This window comes from Crocodylus porosus, unplaced genomic scaffold (assembly GCF_001723895.1).
Source record: "Crocodylus porosus isolate Cpor-Errol unplaced genomic scaffold, CroPor_comp1, whole genome shotgun sequence".
In the NCBI taxonomy this organism is placed as follows: domain Eukaryota; kingdom Metazoa; phylum Chordata; order Crocodylia; family Crocodylidae; genus Crocodylus; species Crocodylus porosus.
The window spans coordinates 149,631,686-149,647,010 of NW_017728906.1; the positions used below are offsets into that span (position 1 = coordinate 149,631,686).

Here is a 15,325-nt window from a genome sequence, read left to right on the forward strand (position 1 = left end):
CTAGGGAGAAAATACTAGGTAGTAAAAGGCTCTGTAATGTAGTGGCAAAAGGCTTAACAAGAGCCAACTGCTGGAAGCTGATGCCAGAAACCTAAATTAGAAATTAGGCATGAATGTTAACAGTGCTGTTGTCAGATACAAGTTATTGGTCTTGATAGTGGGTGAAATTTTAATTGCCTATGATGTACAGGAGGTCAGACTGAATGATCGAGTTGTCCCTTCTGGCTTTAAAACGTGTGAAGGTATGAAACAGTGAATTAGTTTTGCATAGCTTCAACTCTGGTGTGCCCAGAACTGTCAACGCTGGGTTCTTTCTGCTTTCTAGATGAACAATTTTATTAATATCCAAAGCAGGGCAAGAATGTATAAATGTAAAAACCATTTTGATGCCTTCTTCCAGCACAATCGTTCTCTGTATTAACGTGAGGGAGATCAGAGTAAAATTTATGGGTTTCAATAATACTTCAGTTATTAAGGCCAGTATACCTACCCTTAGCAGAGAGAGTGCCCTGTGTTTGTAACAGCAGTCTCTCTAAGCAACTTTTTAAATCTTCAGACAGGATTCTGTCTGACTATAATGGTGGCTGTGCAGTGCCCTAAAGCAGTGGCAAGAGTGATTCTTCAGACTGGAAGGTTTTGACCCTGTTCCTTTGGAAAAACATTTAAAATATCATGTGCTTAGATCAATTTATCGAAGTTAGGACATTCAGAGTTGAGAGTAAAATTTTGTCCTTATATCCTGTTTTGTGTAACTCTTTTTGAGGGGCTTCCTAAATAGAGAGTGTACATTGCATGTGCTACACTGTCTGTGCACAATAGAGAGAAATAACATGATCTATAAAGGCATACATACACATGCTTTTTTCCCACGACGTGCCAGAGATCCATTGCTTCGGGGCAGACTCAATTAATTAAATCTGCTCTGCACGCAAACTGCTCTGTGCTGCGTGCAGTTGTATAAATGGCGAAATGCATGTCAGCACACAGAAAATGGCAGTGGTGTGCTTTTGAATAGGAGTGCACCAATAGAGATTTTTGGGGCTGATACCAAAAGCCAATTTTTAAGGAGGTATGTCAGCTGATACCAATCCAATTTCTGATACCAGCCCAGCAGCTTGAAGAACAGTGTCTGGCTGGTAAGTCTGTTGAGATGAAAGGGGAGAGGGAAGGGAAGGGGCATGTGGGGGAAGATCGAGGCCCCTGCAGTGAATAAGGGAGTGGGGCTGGGGCAGGCACTGCCCAGGTACGGTGGGGCATGGTACAGAGCAGCAAGTGGCTCATCTGGGGAGCACGGGGCCGGGCCGGGCTGGGCGGCTCCCACCACTGCACATACCCCCAGGAGGACATGGATAGGGGGAGTGCCCCCCAGAACTGTGGGCTGGGATGGGCTGGAGCTGTGCCAGACTCTTCCTGGCAGGGGCTGGGTTGGGCTGAGCTTGGGGCAGGTGGTAGTGGTGCTGGGAAGGGGGCTACCTGAGAGGACTGCAGCCACCCCAAAATTCACTGTATCCTCCCCCTAAACAAGCTTCTCTCCTAGCACCATGCCCGCCCTGCCAGTGCAGCCCAGCCCAACCCCTGCCAGAAAGAGGCTCAGCTTAGCCTCAGCCTAGCCCACAGCTGCAGCCCACCCCATGTGCAGATCCAGGGGCACACGCCCTGCCATGTCTTCCCAGGGTGCGCGCAACGGCAGGAACCCCCGCCCCCATGCCTCCCAGACCAGCTGTGGCTCTGTCCTGCCCCAGCCCCACTCCCTTCCTCATTTTGGGGGCTTTGATCTGCACCCCCCGTGCCCCTTCTCTTCCTCTTCCCCCCTCCCCTTCCACCACAGCAGACTTACCAGCTGGATGCAGCTCTCCAGGCTGCTGGGCTGTGCTTTTCACTGCATACATACTGCACTGTGGTTGCGCATATGCACGGGCCATTTATCGACCAATTTCTCAGCCACATCTGGCCAATTTCTGATGCAGTCTATTTTCTGTTTATCGTTGCCAGTCCAATATCAGACCAATGTATTGGTGCACCTCTACTTTTGAACTAAAGCACCTCTAAGATGGCTTAGTTCAACTCTTCTGGTTTACAGCTTATTCCTTGTTTGATACTGAGCAGTGGTTTTCATGCTTGTTTGCAGAAGGTGGGTCAGTGGAATGATGGGATGGTGTAAAACAGCAATTCTCACCAGTGGTACTACAAAACCCCTTCAGGGGTACCACGATGCAAGGTGCTGCAGCAGTGATGGCAGCCAGGTAAAACTTCCCCAGGCCCACTCCTGCTGCCTTAGGGCGTTTTGATCTGCCTAGATCAGAAAGAGCTACCTCGTGCTATAGCCCTTCCTGGCCTGCTTCTTCTGGAAACAGATACATGGGACAGTTCCACCCATGTCCCTCTGTTTCCAAGAGGAGCTTTGGCAGGGAGGGGAGTATAGACTAGGAAGGGCTATAGCATGAGGTGGCTTCTGCCTGCTTTATGCAGATCAGAGTCCTAATGCCGCAGGTGTGTGTTTATGTGCCATAACCCTTCCTGAGCTGGCTGTGCAGCAGGATTGTGGGGCAGTTTTATGTAGAGGCAGCATCAGCTGGTTGAGAACCACTGAGTAGAGGTGCGTTGAATCATTGGTCCGATATCGGATCAGTACCAATATAAAGAAAATTGACTGTATTGGAAATTGGCTTTTTTTGCTTGGTGTGGCTGATAAATGCCCCATGCATGTGTGTAGCTGCATCACGTAGGCGGCAAGGAACACAGCCCGGGAGCTTGGTGAGTTGCATCTAGCTGATAAGTCTGTTGTGGTGGAAGAGGAAGGGAAAGGGAAGGAGCATTGGGGGGTGCATATCAAGGCCCCCACAGTGAGGGAGGGAGTGCAGATAAGTGCCTGCCCCAGCCTCTGCCCCAGCCCCACTCCCTCCCTCACCACAGGGGCCCCGATCTGCTCCCCCTGCCATGCCTCTTCCCTTCCCCTGCCCCTTCCACCACAACAGACTTACCAGCCGGACACTGCTCTTCAAGATACCAGGCTGCGTATCTGAAATTGGATCAGTATTGGCTGATATGCCTCCTTAAAAATTGGCTATATGTATTGGCCCCAAAAATATCTATTGGTGCACTCCTATCACTGAGGTAAGTTGAGGCTGCATCAATGGTAGTTCTCAGCCAGGGGGTGGCAACAAATTCAAAATGTGATAGAGGAATGCTGTAACTCTGAAAAGGCTGAGAATCACTGCTGTAGAAACTCATGCAGAACAGCTTCCCTGAGACAGCAGTTGCCCAGGTTGTGATTTTTGGAGGTTCTCAGGCCTTTCCTAATGACAGGATGTTACTCAGGAAATTCCCTGAATTTTCTTATTTCTTAGTGGTTAGAGACAGAAATTAAACATTAAACTGGTTTAAGTTATCAGAAAACAGTTCAAATTTGCAAGGGAACAGAAGTTCAGTGCACATAAACTGTTTTCGGAATGCCTGAATCTGATGTAAGATAAACTTAGAGCAATATAGTACAAGGCTTAACTGGTTTGGGTTAAATCAGTTTATATAGCTTCTGTCCCAGACCTACTCCAGATTCAAGTTAATTTGCAGTCCCCTGGCATCTCAGAATGCTTTGCACTTCCGCTCACAGGGTGGGTGGGCTAGCCTTGGTCCCAACTGTCTGCTCCAGCCAGAAAGGAAGGTGTGCTCTAATGCGCCCTGGCTTCTGGTCTCAGCCACTGCAGGCATGTGTTTTATTTCCAGAATCAAAAGTTAATGTCTATTCACTTGCTTATCCATTCGTCTACGCAGCCTAGGCTAACCTGTGAAGATTGAATCGATTCAGCCTTGGGCTTTGTGACTGTCTGTACTTAGCCTGTATGTTTTCTTGTTTTTGTATCAAAATGAGATTTAAAGGGAAAAATGAAAGATTAGATAAGTTGAGGTTGTCCTGCCATGTCTCCAGCCTTCTTTGTTCTGCCATTGATGCGTGTCATCTTCATACATTGATGCTCAGGAAATAAAACATTTAGCTACCATGTTTTTACTCTCACCTCTGCTTTCAGCCCTGTGCTTTCTTTGCTATACCGATTTCAAAAGCTTCACTGAATATAGAATTTCTAGAATTGTTTTGGGTCATTCTGTGGCACTCATCACAATAAGTATCATACCGCCTCAGTCACAAGTGTCTTCTCAATACCCTTCTAAGTTAGAGATGTTATACCTCTTAGGGAGGTGGGGAAGTTGAGCAGAGTAAGGTGAATGTTTGCAAGAAGTGCCCGTTAATTTTGGATAGAGTTCACTTCTCATTGTGGATTCATTTTTCAGAGGTGCAGAATACCTATAGCAGCCATTGAATCAAACTTAATGTCTGTTACATCTGAAAATTAAGTCTTAAGTATCTGAAATGTAGCACATGGAAAATGAAGACCACGAAAGTTGGCTATAGATAATTCAGTGTGAAAACACTGGTTTCACTGACTTTCTCAACAACATATAGGGTATCCATAGAACACAGGGTACACGAAGAAGTTGTGAACATCAGGTGTGTTGCCCTTTATCTCACTAAATATTTTTTTAAAATACAGATATATGAACTTGCATATGTTTACTAAATCATTAGCCTAAATCATGATTTTCAACCAAAGTGTGCCGTAAGATCTTTTCAAGGCTGTTGCATAACTGTGCACTGTTAGGTGTGCATACACTTGCACATAATTCACAAGGTAAACCCAGGCATAATAGTAGGAAATCCAAACTAGAATCCATAGTATCAAAAGTATTCTCACCAGTTATGGCTTTCCTCAGTTGTTTGCTTTGTTATTTTTCTGTAGTCAGAAAACAAATGAAAGCTAAGAGTTAGCTTTTCTGTGGGATGCCTTGAGTTTAATGAAGGGTGCCTAAGTCTAAAAAGTTGAGGACCACTGGCTTTAATAAGAAGTTATGCATATTATGCATTGTTTCCTTATTGTTTGTTTCTTTCTATTTAAGACAAACTCTCATTGGAAGGAATAGTGGTACAACGTGCTGAATGCAGACCTGCAGCCAGTGAAAACTATATGAAACTTAAAAGGTAGGTGTATTTCTGTTACTTGTCAGTCTGTGATGTCTTTGCTATTCTAGTTTCTTCCTCATTAAAGAGTCAGATAAGTATAAAGCTTTCCTTTCATATTTGGGACTTGGACCTTGGTATACGCTTGGTATGTGCATTAATTTAAATAATCTAAACCTATGTGTGTGTGTATGTGTGTGTTTTATATGAATAAATACAAATGGAATGCACCCAAGTACAATTTAATGGTTTTCCTTTGCATAGATAGGGTGAGCTGCTACTCAGATGTCTGGGCAGACTGTCTAAACTGAGTGCAAAGAGAGACTTAATACCATGCTGTGCTATGTTTATAATGAGCACACTTGAAAAGCTCTTGTTTCAGAAACAGTAAAGACTTCAGAGAAAAACTTTATACTTATAATGGGGAACACTGTGAGAGGAGAAACTGGTCCAATTTAAATAACTAAGAAACTTGAGATCCTAAGTCTAATTGTAAGTAGCTTAATTTTGAAAATTTTGTTCTATTTCTAGAATCTATCATGTGATTTATATTTCGTATAGAGTATTATGTGTGACTGTATGTTAACAAGTGAGACATATAAGTTAACTGCATTTAATATTAAAAGAAGATTTTGTTTCAGTTCTAAACCAGTTGCTTTTGGTTTAATTAAATACCATCTCCTCTTATAACAGAACGTAAATAGAAAAGCCCAACTTACTTTCTTTGTATCGTATGTTAATATTACATATCTCCATCATGCCATCTGACAAATAAGTCTAAACTAAACACTCCATATTTTCATTGTTCTGTTTATGTATATTTATATAGAACTGTGTGTGAAAATATTCCATGCCTTCTAGAGACTCGGTACTGTCAATTTTGACTGTTGTCTTTGAGTCCCATGGTATGGCTGCTGCCATAGTATCTTCCACTGACATGGAATGGAGTTTAATCTTAATTTAATCTGTGTTGTAGGGGATTCATTTCAGTCCAATTCACTTCAATTTAAGTACATTCTATATCTGGTTCATAATTGTTTTAATCACAGGTTTCCTGATCTGAACATTTGTTCTTTTTTTGTTCGCATTCTCCCATTAGTTGATCATATCAGTTCCTGTGGGAAGGTCACAGCAGGAAGCAAAAATGAAACTTGACAGCTCTAATGAAATACTGCCCTAACTTTGAATTTGCCAGCATTTTACAGAATTTGTCAGTATTTTCATGGCATACATACAACCCCCTCTGGACTTCCATTTGTGTTTCTTGTCATGGTGAATGTCTTTAGGAAGAGATAAAATTTGAAGGAATTTGTTTCTCCTGTGAAATAAGGGGAAACTGAAAAATGATTGTACTGTTGTTTTTCTCCTTCCTGCAGAAAGGTTGTCAGACTATGCCTGCCTAGATTTTAACTTTCCACTTTGTTAGAGATTTCCTGTCTTTTATCGAACAGACCCAAAGAATCTCATCTGGTACAACTCAGCTTGTTATTTAGCAATCACAGCCTCAGAAGAAACTGTTTTATCTTATGTCCAAACACTTTTTCTGGTTGAAACAGTAGCAGTGTCTAAACATTTTGTCTAAATCCCTCTGTTCCCTCCTGGCCCCCACATGCTTCAGAGTATGTTTAATGTTTTGTTTCATTTATATGGAAAGATAAACATCATAAGTTAATGAGATTGAGCTTTATATAAACTTTTCTTTTCACTCTTTTCTCTTAGCCATTGTGTTTCAGAGGAGATAAGCTCCCCAAAGGAGAATTTATAATAGTGATACAAAGAAAAATCAGAGTTAGCTGTGTTGGCTTTAAGTTCTGCAGCAGAAATAATGTAAGAAAGAAGCAAAATTCAATGGATACAAACTTTATTAGCATAGAATTAAGGTTTCTCACACCTGTGAAAACCAGGAAATGAAGAATTAAGGTACACATCCTTCCAAATTTAACTCTTTCTCTTTCTGAGCTGGCAATAACCAGGAGGATTTTCTGCAAGCATTTCAGTTGCATTAGCCATGTTAAATGTTTTTTTTTCCTGAATGGGGAAGGGATTTGATATTAAACAGCTAGAGGTAGAATCATTGAATCATAGAAAATTAGGGTTGGAAGGGACCTCAGGAGTCATCTAGTAGACCCCCCTGCTCAAAGCAGGACCATCCCCAACTAAATCATCCCAGCCAAGGCTTTGTCTACCCTGGTCTTCAAAAACTTCTGAGGGTGGAGATTCCACAACCTGGGCAATTGGTTCCAATGCTTTACTCCCCTCCTTGGGGGATAGTTTTTCCTGATATATAACCTAAACTTCCTTTGCTACAACTTGAGACCATTGCTTCTTGTTCTGTCACTTGCCACCACTGAGAACAGTCCAACTCCATTGTCTTTGGAACACCCCTTCAGTTATTTGAAGGCTGTTATTAAATACCCCCTTAGTCTTCTCTTCTCCAGACTAAAGAAGCCCAGTTGCCTCAGCCTCTCCTTATAAATCCACATTCTCCAGCGCCCTCACCATTTTTGTTGCCCTTTGCTGCACTTTCTCTAGTTTGTCCACATCCTTTCTGTAGTGGGGGCCAAAACTAGTTGCAGTACTCCAGATGTTTCTGGTTTCTAGTTAAACAAGGGACTTAAGTATTGACCTAACTGCTGAGTTTTAGCTACTTAAACTAAATGGGTAAGTTAGTTGCTCTTACTTCAGAGTCTCCCCTTCAAAAAATAGGTGGCAAACTGACCTGCGAACTGCTTGCCAACTGCCTTTGCCCTGTTTGCTTTCCCTGTTTGCTCAGGGACTCTCCTTCTATACTTTCTTGGGCCTGGACTGGCTCCACCCCCTTGTTTAAGGCTTTTGTCATACAGGTAGCAATCACCTGTCTAGCAGCACTCTTAGATGCTCAGAGTACATGTCCAAACAATAGACAACCTTGGCTCACTTATCTTCCAGAAGCAGGATCTGGTGCCTGGCTCCTTTTCTTTCTCTTGCTCCCAACAAACTACTTGCAAACTTCCCTGTTTGCTGTTCCTGTATGCAGTCCATGAACAATAGGCGAGAATGTGGGACTGACCAGTGTCACCATTTCCCAGTTCCTCACTTTTCCCTTACCCCATTCACTTGTCACCTGTTTCCACTTCCATAATCTCCTTCCCCTGCCATAGACTCCTTTCCTCATCTTTTCTTCTCACTCATTTCTTTCCCATTTCCTTCATCCTTCTCAGCAGGCATTCAAATGTGTAATTTATTTTTCTTTTAAGAGCACCTTCTGGATTTTCTGCTGTGCTCAAATTACTTTTCTTTTAAATAAAATTAAATAAGAAATGTCTCTTAGAGGTGGATTGCAGCAGCTTGTCTGCACCTTTTTTGCGGATTTTTGTTAAGATTAGGTTCAAACTGACACTGGCTGAATGTTGCTCAGGCTCAGTACATACACTGTGTCCCCGTAAACCACTCTTGCTATGTGAAAATTAGCTGGCTGGCAGACAGTACAGGCAACCTCCGCTTAATGCTGTTTTGCTTAGCAATGTTTTGCTATAGCGCTCGTTTTACATTAACTGAGTCTACTTGATGCTCAGTGAGTCTTTTATTTATAACGCTTATGTGCCTTTTACAGGTGGCGGCAGGTTTCACTTAATGCTGTTGTGCTTAACGCACTTTTTTGTGGGAACCAATTAAGAGCACTAGGCAGGGGTTGCCTGTACTCCACATGTACAAAGTGTAATTGCCCATACCTATCACTAGATCTTCACTCTTTTGCGAATACTGTACTCATTGTTTCTTCTCCAGAGTGCTGTTAGGTGCCTAGCAGTAGTTGTAATAAATGTTGAGGAACTAGGACTATTTTAAGCCTGATCAGAGTGATCTGACCCCCAAGTTTGTGTTTAAAATAAGGTTCGTGTAATTTGCTAAAGGGATTTTAATGGGGGGCAGGCAGTATCTTTTGTCTTAAATGTCCCAAATTTTGGTTCGTTAGTCTGAGCTCCCACTCTGATAAAGCCAACCAAATCTCAAGGCCACCTGAGTAAAAATGTAGCTATTAAAATACTGTATTTACCCCAATCCAAGATGACTTTTGAATTTAAGACATCCCCTTAATACTTAGATTTTGTACATGGAAAATTGTACATTTGTTCTAATTTTCTATGTATAGAATCTAATTTATTGGGGGGGGTCATATATTTGTGTCCCCCACCACTGTGGCGAGGCAAGCAACCTGATACCTGCCTCATGCCTTCCCCTACACCAGGGGTCAGCAACCTCCAGCACGTGAGGCCACTTTGCTTGGCACGCTACCACCAACCTGGGCTCTACGCAGCTGCTGCCAGCCACAAAGCTTGGGCTGCTCCCAGCAGGCAGCTGGGAAGCTGCAAACCCTGCTGCAAGCAGCCAAGCTCCACAGTTGGCAGCAGCTACCCAGAACCCGGGCTGGTTGCAGCCAGGAGGCTGCAAACATCTGCTCTGGGCTCCGGCATCAGCTCCGTACTGGCGAGTGCATGTGTGCTTCGGAGAGGATGGTGGGGGGGGGCCTGAGGCAGCGCAACCCTGGCCACACTGCTGGCACAGAGCCAATGTCTGGGCTCCAGAGCCCAGAGCAGCTGTTTGTAGCCAGCCTGGGGCATCTGCAGCAAGCGGTGGGCAGGCTGCAAACAGCTGCGCCAGGCTCCACAGACTTGGCATCAGGTCCATGCTGGTGGCGACTGCACGTGCACCTCACAGCAGACAGCGGGAGGGCTGTGCTGCCTCAGGCCCTATCCCCACTGTCCGCTCCAGGGAACACTTGCGCCTTCCAGTATGGAGCTGATGCCGGAGCCCAGAGCAGCTGTTTGCAGCCTCCCAGCTGCAGCCAGCCCAGGCTCTGGTAGCTGCTGCCAACCACAGAGCCCAGGCTGCTTGCAGCAGGGCTTGCAGCTGAGCCTGCCTGACTCCCACCTGTTGTGAGCCCAGCCCTGACCCAGCCCCACACCAGGATGAGCCTGGTGCTGCCCCTTGCCAGGAGCACTGTACCTTTTTTGGGCTTAGCTGTGCAGGGTGAGTGGGTGGTAGGGCTGATGGGCTGGCTCCTTAGGGAAGTACAGGGGCTGTGGTGGGACCAGGGCATTGTTGGGTTGGACTTTGTCCAGTGGATGGCCCAGAATCCTGGCTCCATTTGCCTGCACATCTGGTTCTGTGCGTCTGTGTGCACACGTCTGGTTCTGGATGTGTGTGTGCATGTGTCTGTTCTGAGTGTGTTCTAGTTCTCTTCGTTTGTGCATGTGGTTCTCTGTGTGTGTGCATGTATCTGGTTCTCTTTCTGCTCTCCTTTTTCTTTCTTTCTTTCTTTCTCTCTCTCTCTGCCTCTCTTTTTTTCTCTCTCATTGCAACATGCTCACCAAAAAAGGAATACACAACAACAAATGCAACATTTATGTTTATTAAGTATACTAATATACAGTGTGTCCTGCCATGTCCCCCTTTCCCACCCCTCACCCTCATTTAGTTTTTCTGGCATGCTAACACGCCAGCACCTTCCAAGGTATTATTGTGGGTTTTTTGGCACTCCGGCTAAAAAATGTTGCCTACCCCTGCCCTACACTGTACACTTCTGTCACTTGCCCCTCTCTGGTTCCTGCGCCCCTGGTGCCCATTCTACCTTTCCCCCCCCAGCCGACTTTCCCTGTCACCTGTCCAGGCCATGGAGCACACAGTGGCTTTGGACCTAGCTATATTGTCTCCCCTGTGCTCCTCCCTGCCCCACATTGCACAGTCTCTACTGAGCTCCCCTTGCCGCACAAGCCACCTTAGGCTGTCCCATCCAGTCAGCAATGGCAGTGACAGCTCTGGCCACAGCTCCGCAAAAGCCTTCTGGCCCAGGCTGGTACTGAAATACAAGATGAGGCTTTCCCCCCCGGCTTAAGCTGAATGGCAAAAATATCCTCATCTTGGAGTAGAGTAAATGTGGTACTTCTGAAGTCTCCTTTTAAACAGTAAGATGTTCTCAATCTTAAGTAGAGTAGGGCTGACATTTTCCTATAATGAAAGTAAAGTAATTAAAAACACATCATCTTGAGATATTGCTATTGAAGTGGTATTTGCCTGTGTTAAGGCCGAAATAACAATGCTATCAGAGCTTGTCAAATAATCAGAGTTTTCTAAAGAGGAAAATTAAGAGCATAAAGAAAAATCACTGAATCAAATAAACAGTGTAAATGTAAGGAATGGAACATGAAGCTATTGCATAACTTGTTCACTTTTATATTTTAAAAATGGCAAATTTCTATACAAGCACATAGATTAGGCTAAGAAAAAACCTAATGTTAGCCAATCTGGGCTAATGAAGTCTGTACATTAAACCAGTAAAATTTAATTACTGCTCACTGGACTAGTTGCTGACCTCTCAAAAATACTGTGTGTATTGACTGGCACTTCAGTGTATTGTTGAAATATTCCTGGGTCAGGTTCTTTGTGAATACCACTAAGCAGTAGAAGAAGGGCTAATAAACTCAGTCTGCTAATTTAATTTTTTTCTGCATCTCTGCTTAAGCAGTTGGCCCCTGTACTTCTTTCCAGAATAAGTGTGTGATTAAATATTCATATGCTGTTTCCAAAAGGTGATATATGGCACAACTGCTGATAGGCTGTTTGAAGTAGGAGGCCATTTTTATGCTTAGCCTGAGGTTGGATCTGCCTGTCAGTCAGTGCACCCAGGATTTTGAAGCACATTAGATCAACATGTTCTCCTAGAAACAAAATCCAGCATATGGGCATACAACAAATTACTGTGTTTCTTTTTTAAAGTAACACATTTTGACTGCATAATAATTAGTGCAATAAGAATTCAAATCCTATTTTTCTTGAATGTATTAAAGGACTTGTCACAGAATTGCCCAAACTTCAGGGGGAGGGAAGGGAGAAAGAAGAAAAATGTTGCCTGTAATGATGTGGCTTCCTCCTGAATTCCTGGGAAATAAGCAGTTTATTTAAAAAATAATAATAAAATAAAATGTAGCAGGTTCATCTTCTAGGGGCAGCTGTGACACCCCCTGGTGGCCACACAATCCCTGCCCAGCTCCACTTTTGTGGTGCCTTCCCCTTTTACTCATCTCCATGCCTTTGATGTAATTGTCTCATTAGAAAGGGAGGTTGCCTAAGGTGAGCCCCAGTTCTTCTAGTTGCCACCGGGTCCTTCCTGTACACTGCTCCAGTGTCAGCTTTGCCTCTCTTGGCCAGAGTGGGTCCTCCTGACCACCTGTAAGGACTGTTACGCAGTTCCAGTGGGCACTTGGCACCGATCCAACACTGGGCCACTTCAGGCCTTTATATCCTTGTTGGGGCCTCAGCCCCTTCTTTGTGTCACTGGTTCCCATAGCCTAGGCCTACTGTACTGGACTTGGCTTCTAGGTCCCAGCCCAGTCCTGGCCACTGAGCCTGCTTTGGCTCTTGCTGGATCTCTGGCCCCTGTCTCCACCCTGCTGTGGGTCACCTAGCCCCAAACTGTGCCTTGATCCTAACTCCTGGCAGGGCTCCAGGTAGTGACATGCCCCTTGTTTAGGGTTACTTCCTTAGTCCCGTCCACAAACCACCAGGCCAAATGCAAACCGGAATAGTAGCTCACTAGTTCCAACTCAGTTCTCTACCAGCTGCCTGAAACTCCTCATCCATACTGCGTCTCATTCCCTGCCAGCCCTCCACTTCTTATTGACCTCTCCCCAGGATAGCAGAATCTCTGTCAAGCTGTCTTCAGCAGGTGGCTTACCGTAGCACTCCTTCTGCTGCTGCCTCCAGGGCCAGCCCGGTCAGGGTTTTATATGCCCAGAGCCCTGCCCCCTTCCAGGTTATTAACTTCAACCTTGCCCAGTTCACAAAAACCCTTCCTTTAAAGAGGCCATTCTGCTCTTCCGTAATAGGTTAAGGGTTCCCTGTTACAAAAGAAAAAAAGTCTACCAACTGTTTTAAAAAGTTGGAAAGTAATAGCAGATGAGTATGGAAGTCTCCTGCCCCCATATTCTAATTCATAGGGATGGGAACTTCCACTATTATAAGAGATCAATACTTTAGCATGGTACAAAAAATAAGGAAAGCAAGACATTTAATGAAGCACTGATGATGCTATTTAAATAAAATGGATTCACCAGCATGGGTAGATGGATAATTATTGGACTGAGGATCAGGAGACCTAGCTTTTAGTCTTAGTTTTATTACTTAGTTTTATTATCCTTTTTAAGTGGAACCTGAAGTGGCACCTGTCATCCTTTTGAAGTGGCACCCTTAGTTGGCTCCTGCTTAGACTTTCTTCAGGGAGCCAGTGACCAGTTAGAAAATGTAGTGACAAACACTAGTTTGTTCAAAGAAGTGGTGATTTAATTAATATTAGGAAATCATATACCTTAAAAAAGGGGGGTTTAGAATAACAAATGTTTGTGTATGTTTGCTGATGATATGCTTGAGCCTCATACACTGAAGTTCAGATTCTTCTTGCACCACAGGATAACCCAGGAACCCCGAGGGTGTTAGTGGACATTAAAATAATGGGGTTATGGGATCTGACCCAACAATCACGCATCTTGTCATGCTACAAATACATGCTTCATGCTGCCTGCAGCACCCTGAGCACAGTTCGGGGTGGGGAAGGGAACATGGGCCCTCAGGGCCTCCACTGGGCTGTGCACAGCAGCAGAGCTTCCCCATGCACCCCTGGATGACCAGATCTTCCCAGACCTGGCTGGGTCAGGGCTGCCCCAACATGAGTCCCTGCTGCTGAGTTGAGCCATGCCTGCACATGGTCAGCTTGCAGCAGAGCTAGAAACGCAGTAATGGCGGCCTTTGCCGCCTGTGCCCACATAGAGATGGGGAGGAACACGCCCCCCCACACCCTTGGAGGAGCCCCCCAGGTTCCAATCCTTCCACCACCTGGCTGGGCTGGGGCCCCATTTATCTTTCCTTGTTCCTGGCTGGGCTGCACAGACAGCTACTCACCACAGTGGTCTCGATCTGGCCCCTGCCGCTTCCTTCCCCCACAGATTGACCTGCGCACAAGCCCAGTCCACGACCTACCAAAAGAAGCTCCAGGATCTACCTGTAGATCGGAATCCCCAGGTTGGTGACCACTGCTTTGAAGTGCCTGGCGTGCAGGTTGCAACCTGTGTGCCCAGAACCCAGTTGTTAACATCAGGACCCAGACTGTCCTGGTCCCAGTGCTGATTGTCAGCATCAGGGTGGGGCAGCCTTGGAAGGGAAATGCCATATGTTCTATGGCTCTATACAAACCATCCTAAGAGGTGTTCTACATTATATGTGGAACATATGTTTGTGGTTGGTTTGCCATTTTACGGCACCATAAATTAACTCAACATACATTTCGTAGATATTTAGGGTCAGACGGGACCTTTGTAGATTATTGAGTCTGATCCCCTGCCCAAAGCAGGAAAGAGCGCTGGGGTCAGATGACCCTAACTACGTGCTTGTCTAGTCTCCTCTTAAAGACCTCCCAGGTTGGGGAGAGCACCAACTCCCTTGGAAGCCCATTCCAATTTTTGGCAACCCTCACCATAAAGAAAATTTTCCTAATGTCTAATCTAAATCTGCTCTCCATCAGTTTATGGCCATTGTTTCTAGTAACCCCAAGGGAAGCCCTGGTAAACATAGTGTCCCTTCTTACTTGCTGCCCCCCCGATGAATTTGTAGATGGCCACATGATCCCCTGTCAGCTGCCTTTTGCTGAGGCCAGAGAGATTCAGGTCCCTCAAACTCACCTTATAGGATCTTACCTGTGGGCCCTTAACCATATGAGTAGCCCTTCTCTGGATCCTCTCAAGGTTATCCACATCCCTTTTGAGGTGCAGTGCCAGAACTGGACACACTACTCTAGCTGCAGTCTTACCAATGCCACACAGAGGAGAAGTATCACCTCATTAGACCTGTTTGTGATACACCTAATGGATGAAAGAGTGTGATTGGCCTTACTTATCACTTCATTACATTGACAACTCATGTTCATTTTGGAGTTGATTATGACTCTGAGATCCTTTTCTGCTACTGTGCTGCTTAGAAAGTCACCTCCCAACCTGTAGGTGTGTTGGTGATTCTATCTCTCTAGATGCAGCACTTTGCACTTACCTTTGTTAAACTGCATCCTATTATGATCTGCCCACTTTCCCATTCTGTCCAAATCTGCCTGAATCAACTCCTTGCCCTCAAATGTGTTTACTTTGCCCTATAATTTGGTGTTGTCCACAAATTTGGACAGAGTGCTTTCCACACCCTCATCCAAGTCACTGGTGAAGATACGGAACAGCACTGGTCTAAGGACCAAACCTTGGGGAACTCCACTGACCGCATTTTTCCAGGTCAAAAACGACC

At 45.0% G+C, this 15,325-nt stretch overlaps 1 protein-coding gene across 1 annotated transcript in view; it reads left to right on the plus strand.

The window, feature by feature from the left end:
* The window catches only part of GTF2F2 (general transcription factor IIF subunit 2), a 154,589-nt gene that overhangs the window by 68,164 nt on the left and 71,100 nt on the right, over positions 1-15,325 (plus strand). The window contains exon 6 of the mRNA XM_019529895.1: positions 4,951-5,032. Coding sequence (XP_019385440.1) covers positions 4,951-5,032 — 82 coding nt within the window. The remainder of the gene's footprint in view (positions 1-4,950; positions 5,033-15,325) is intronic.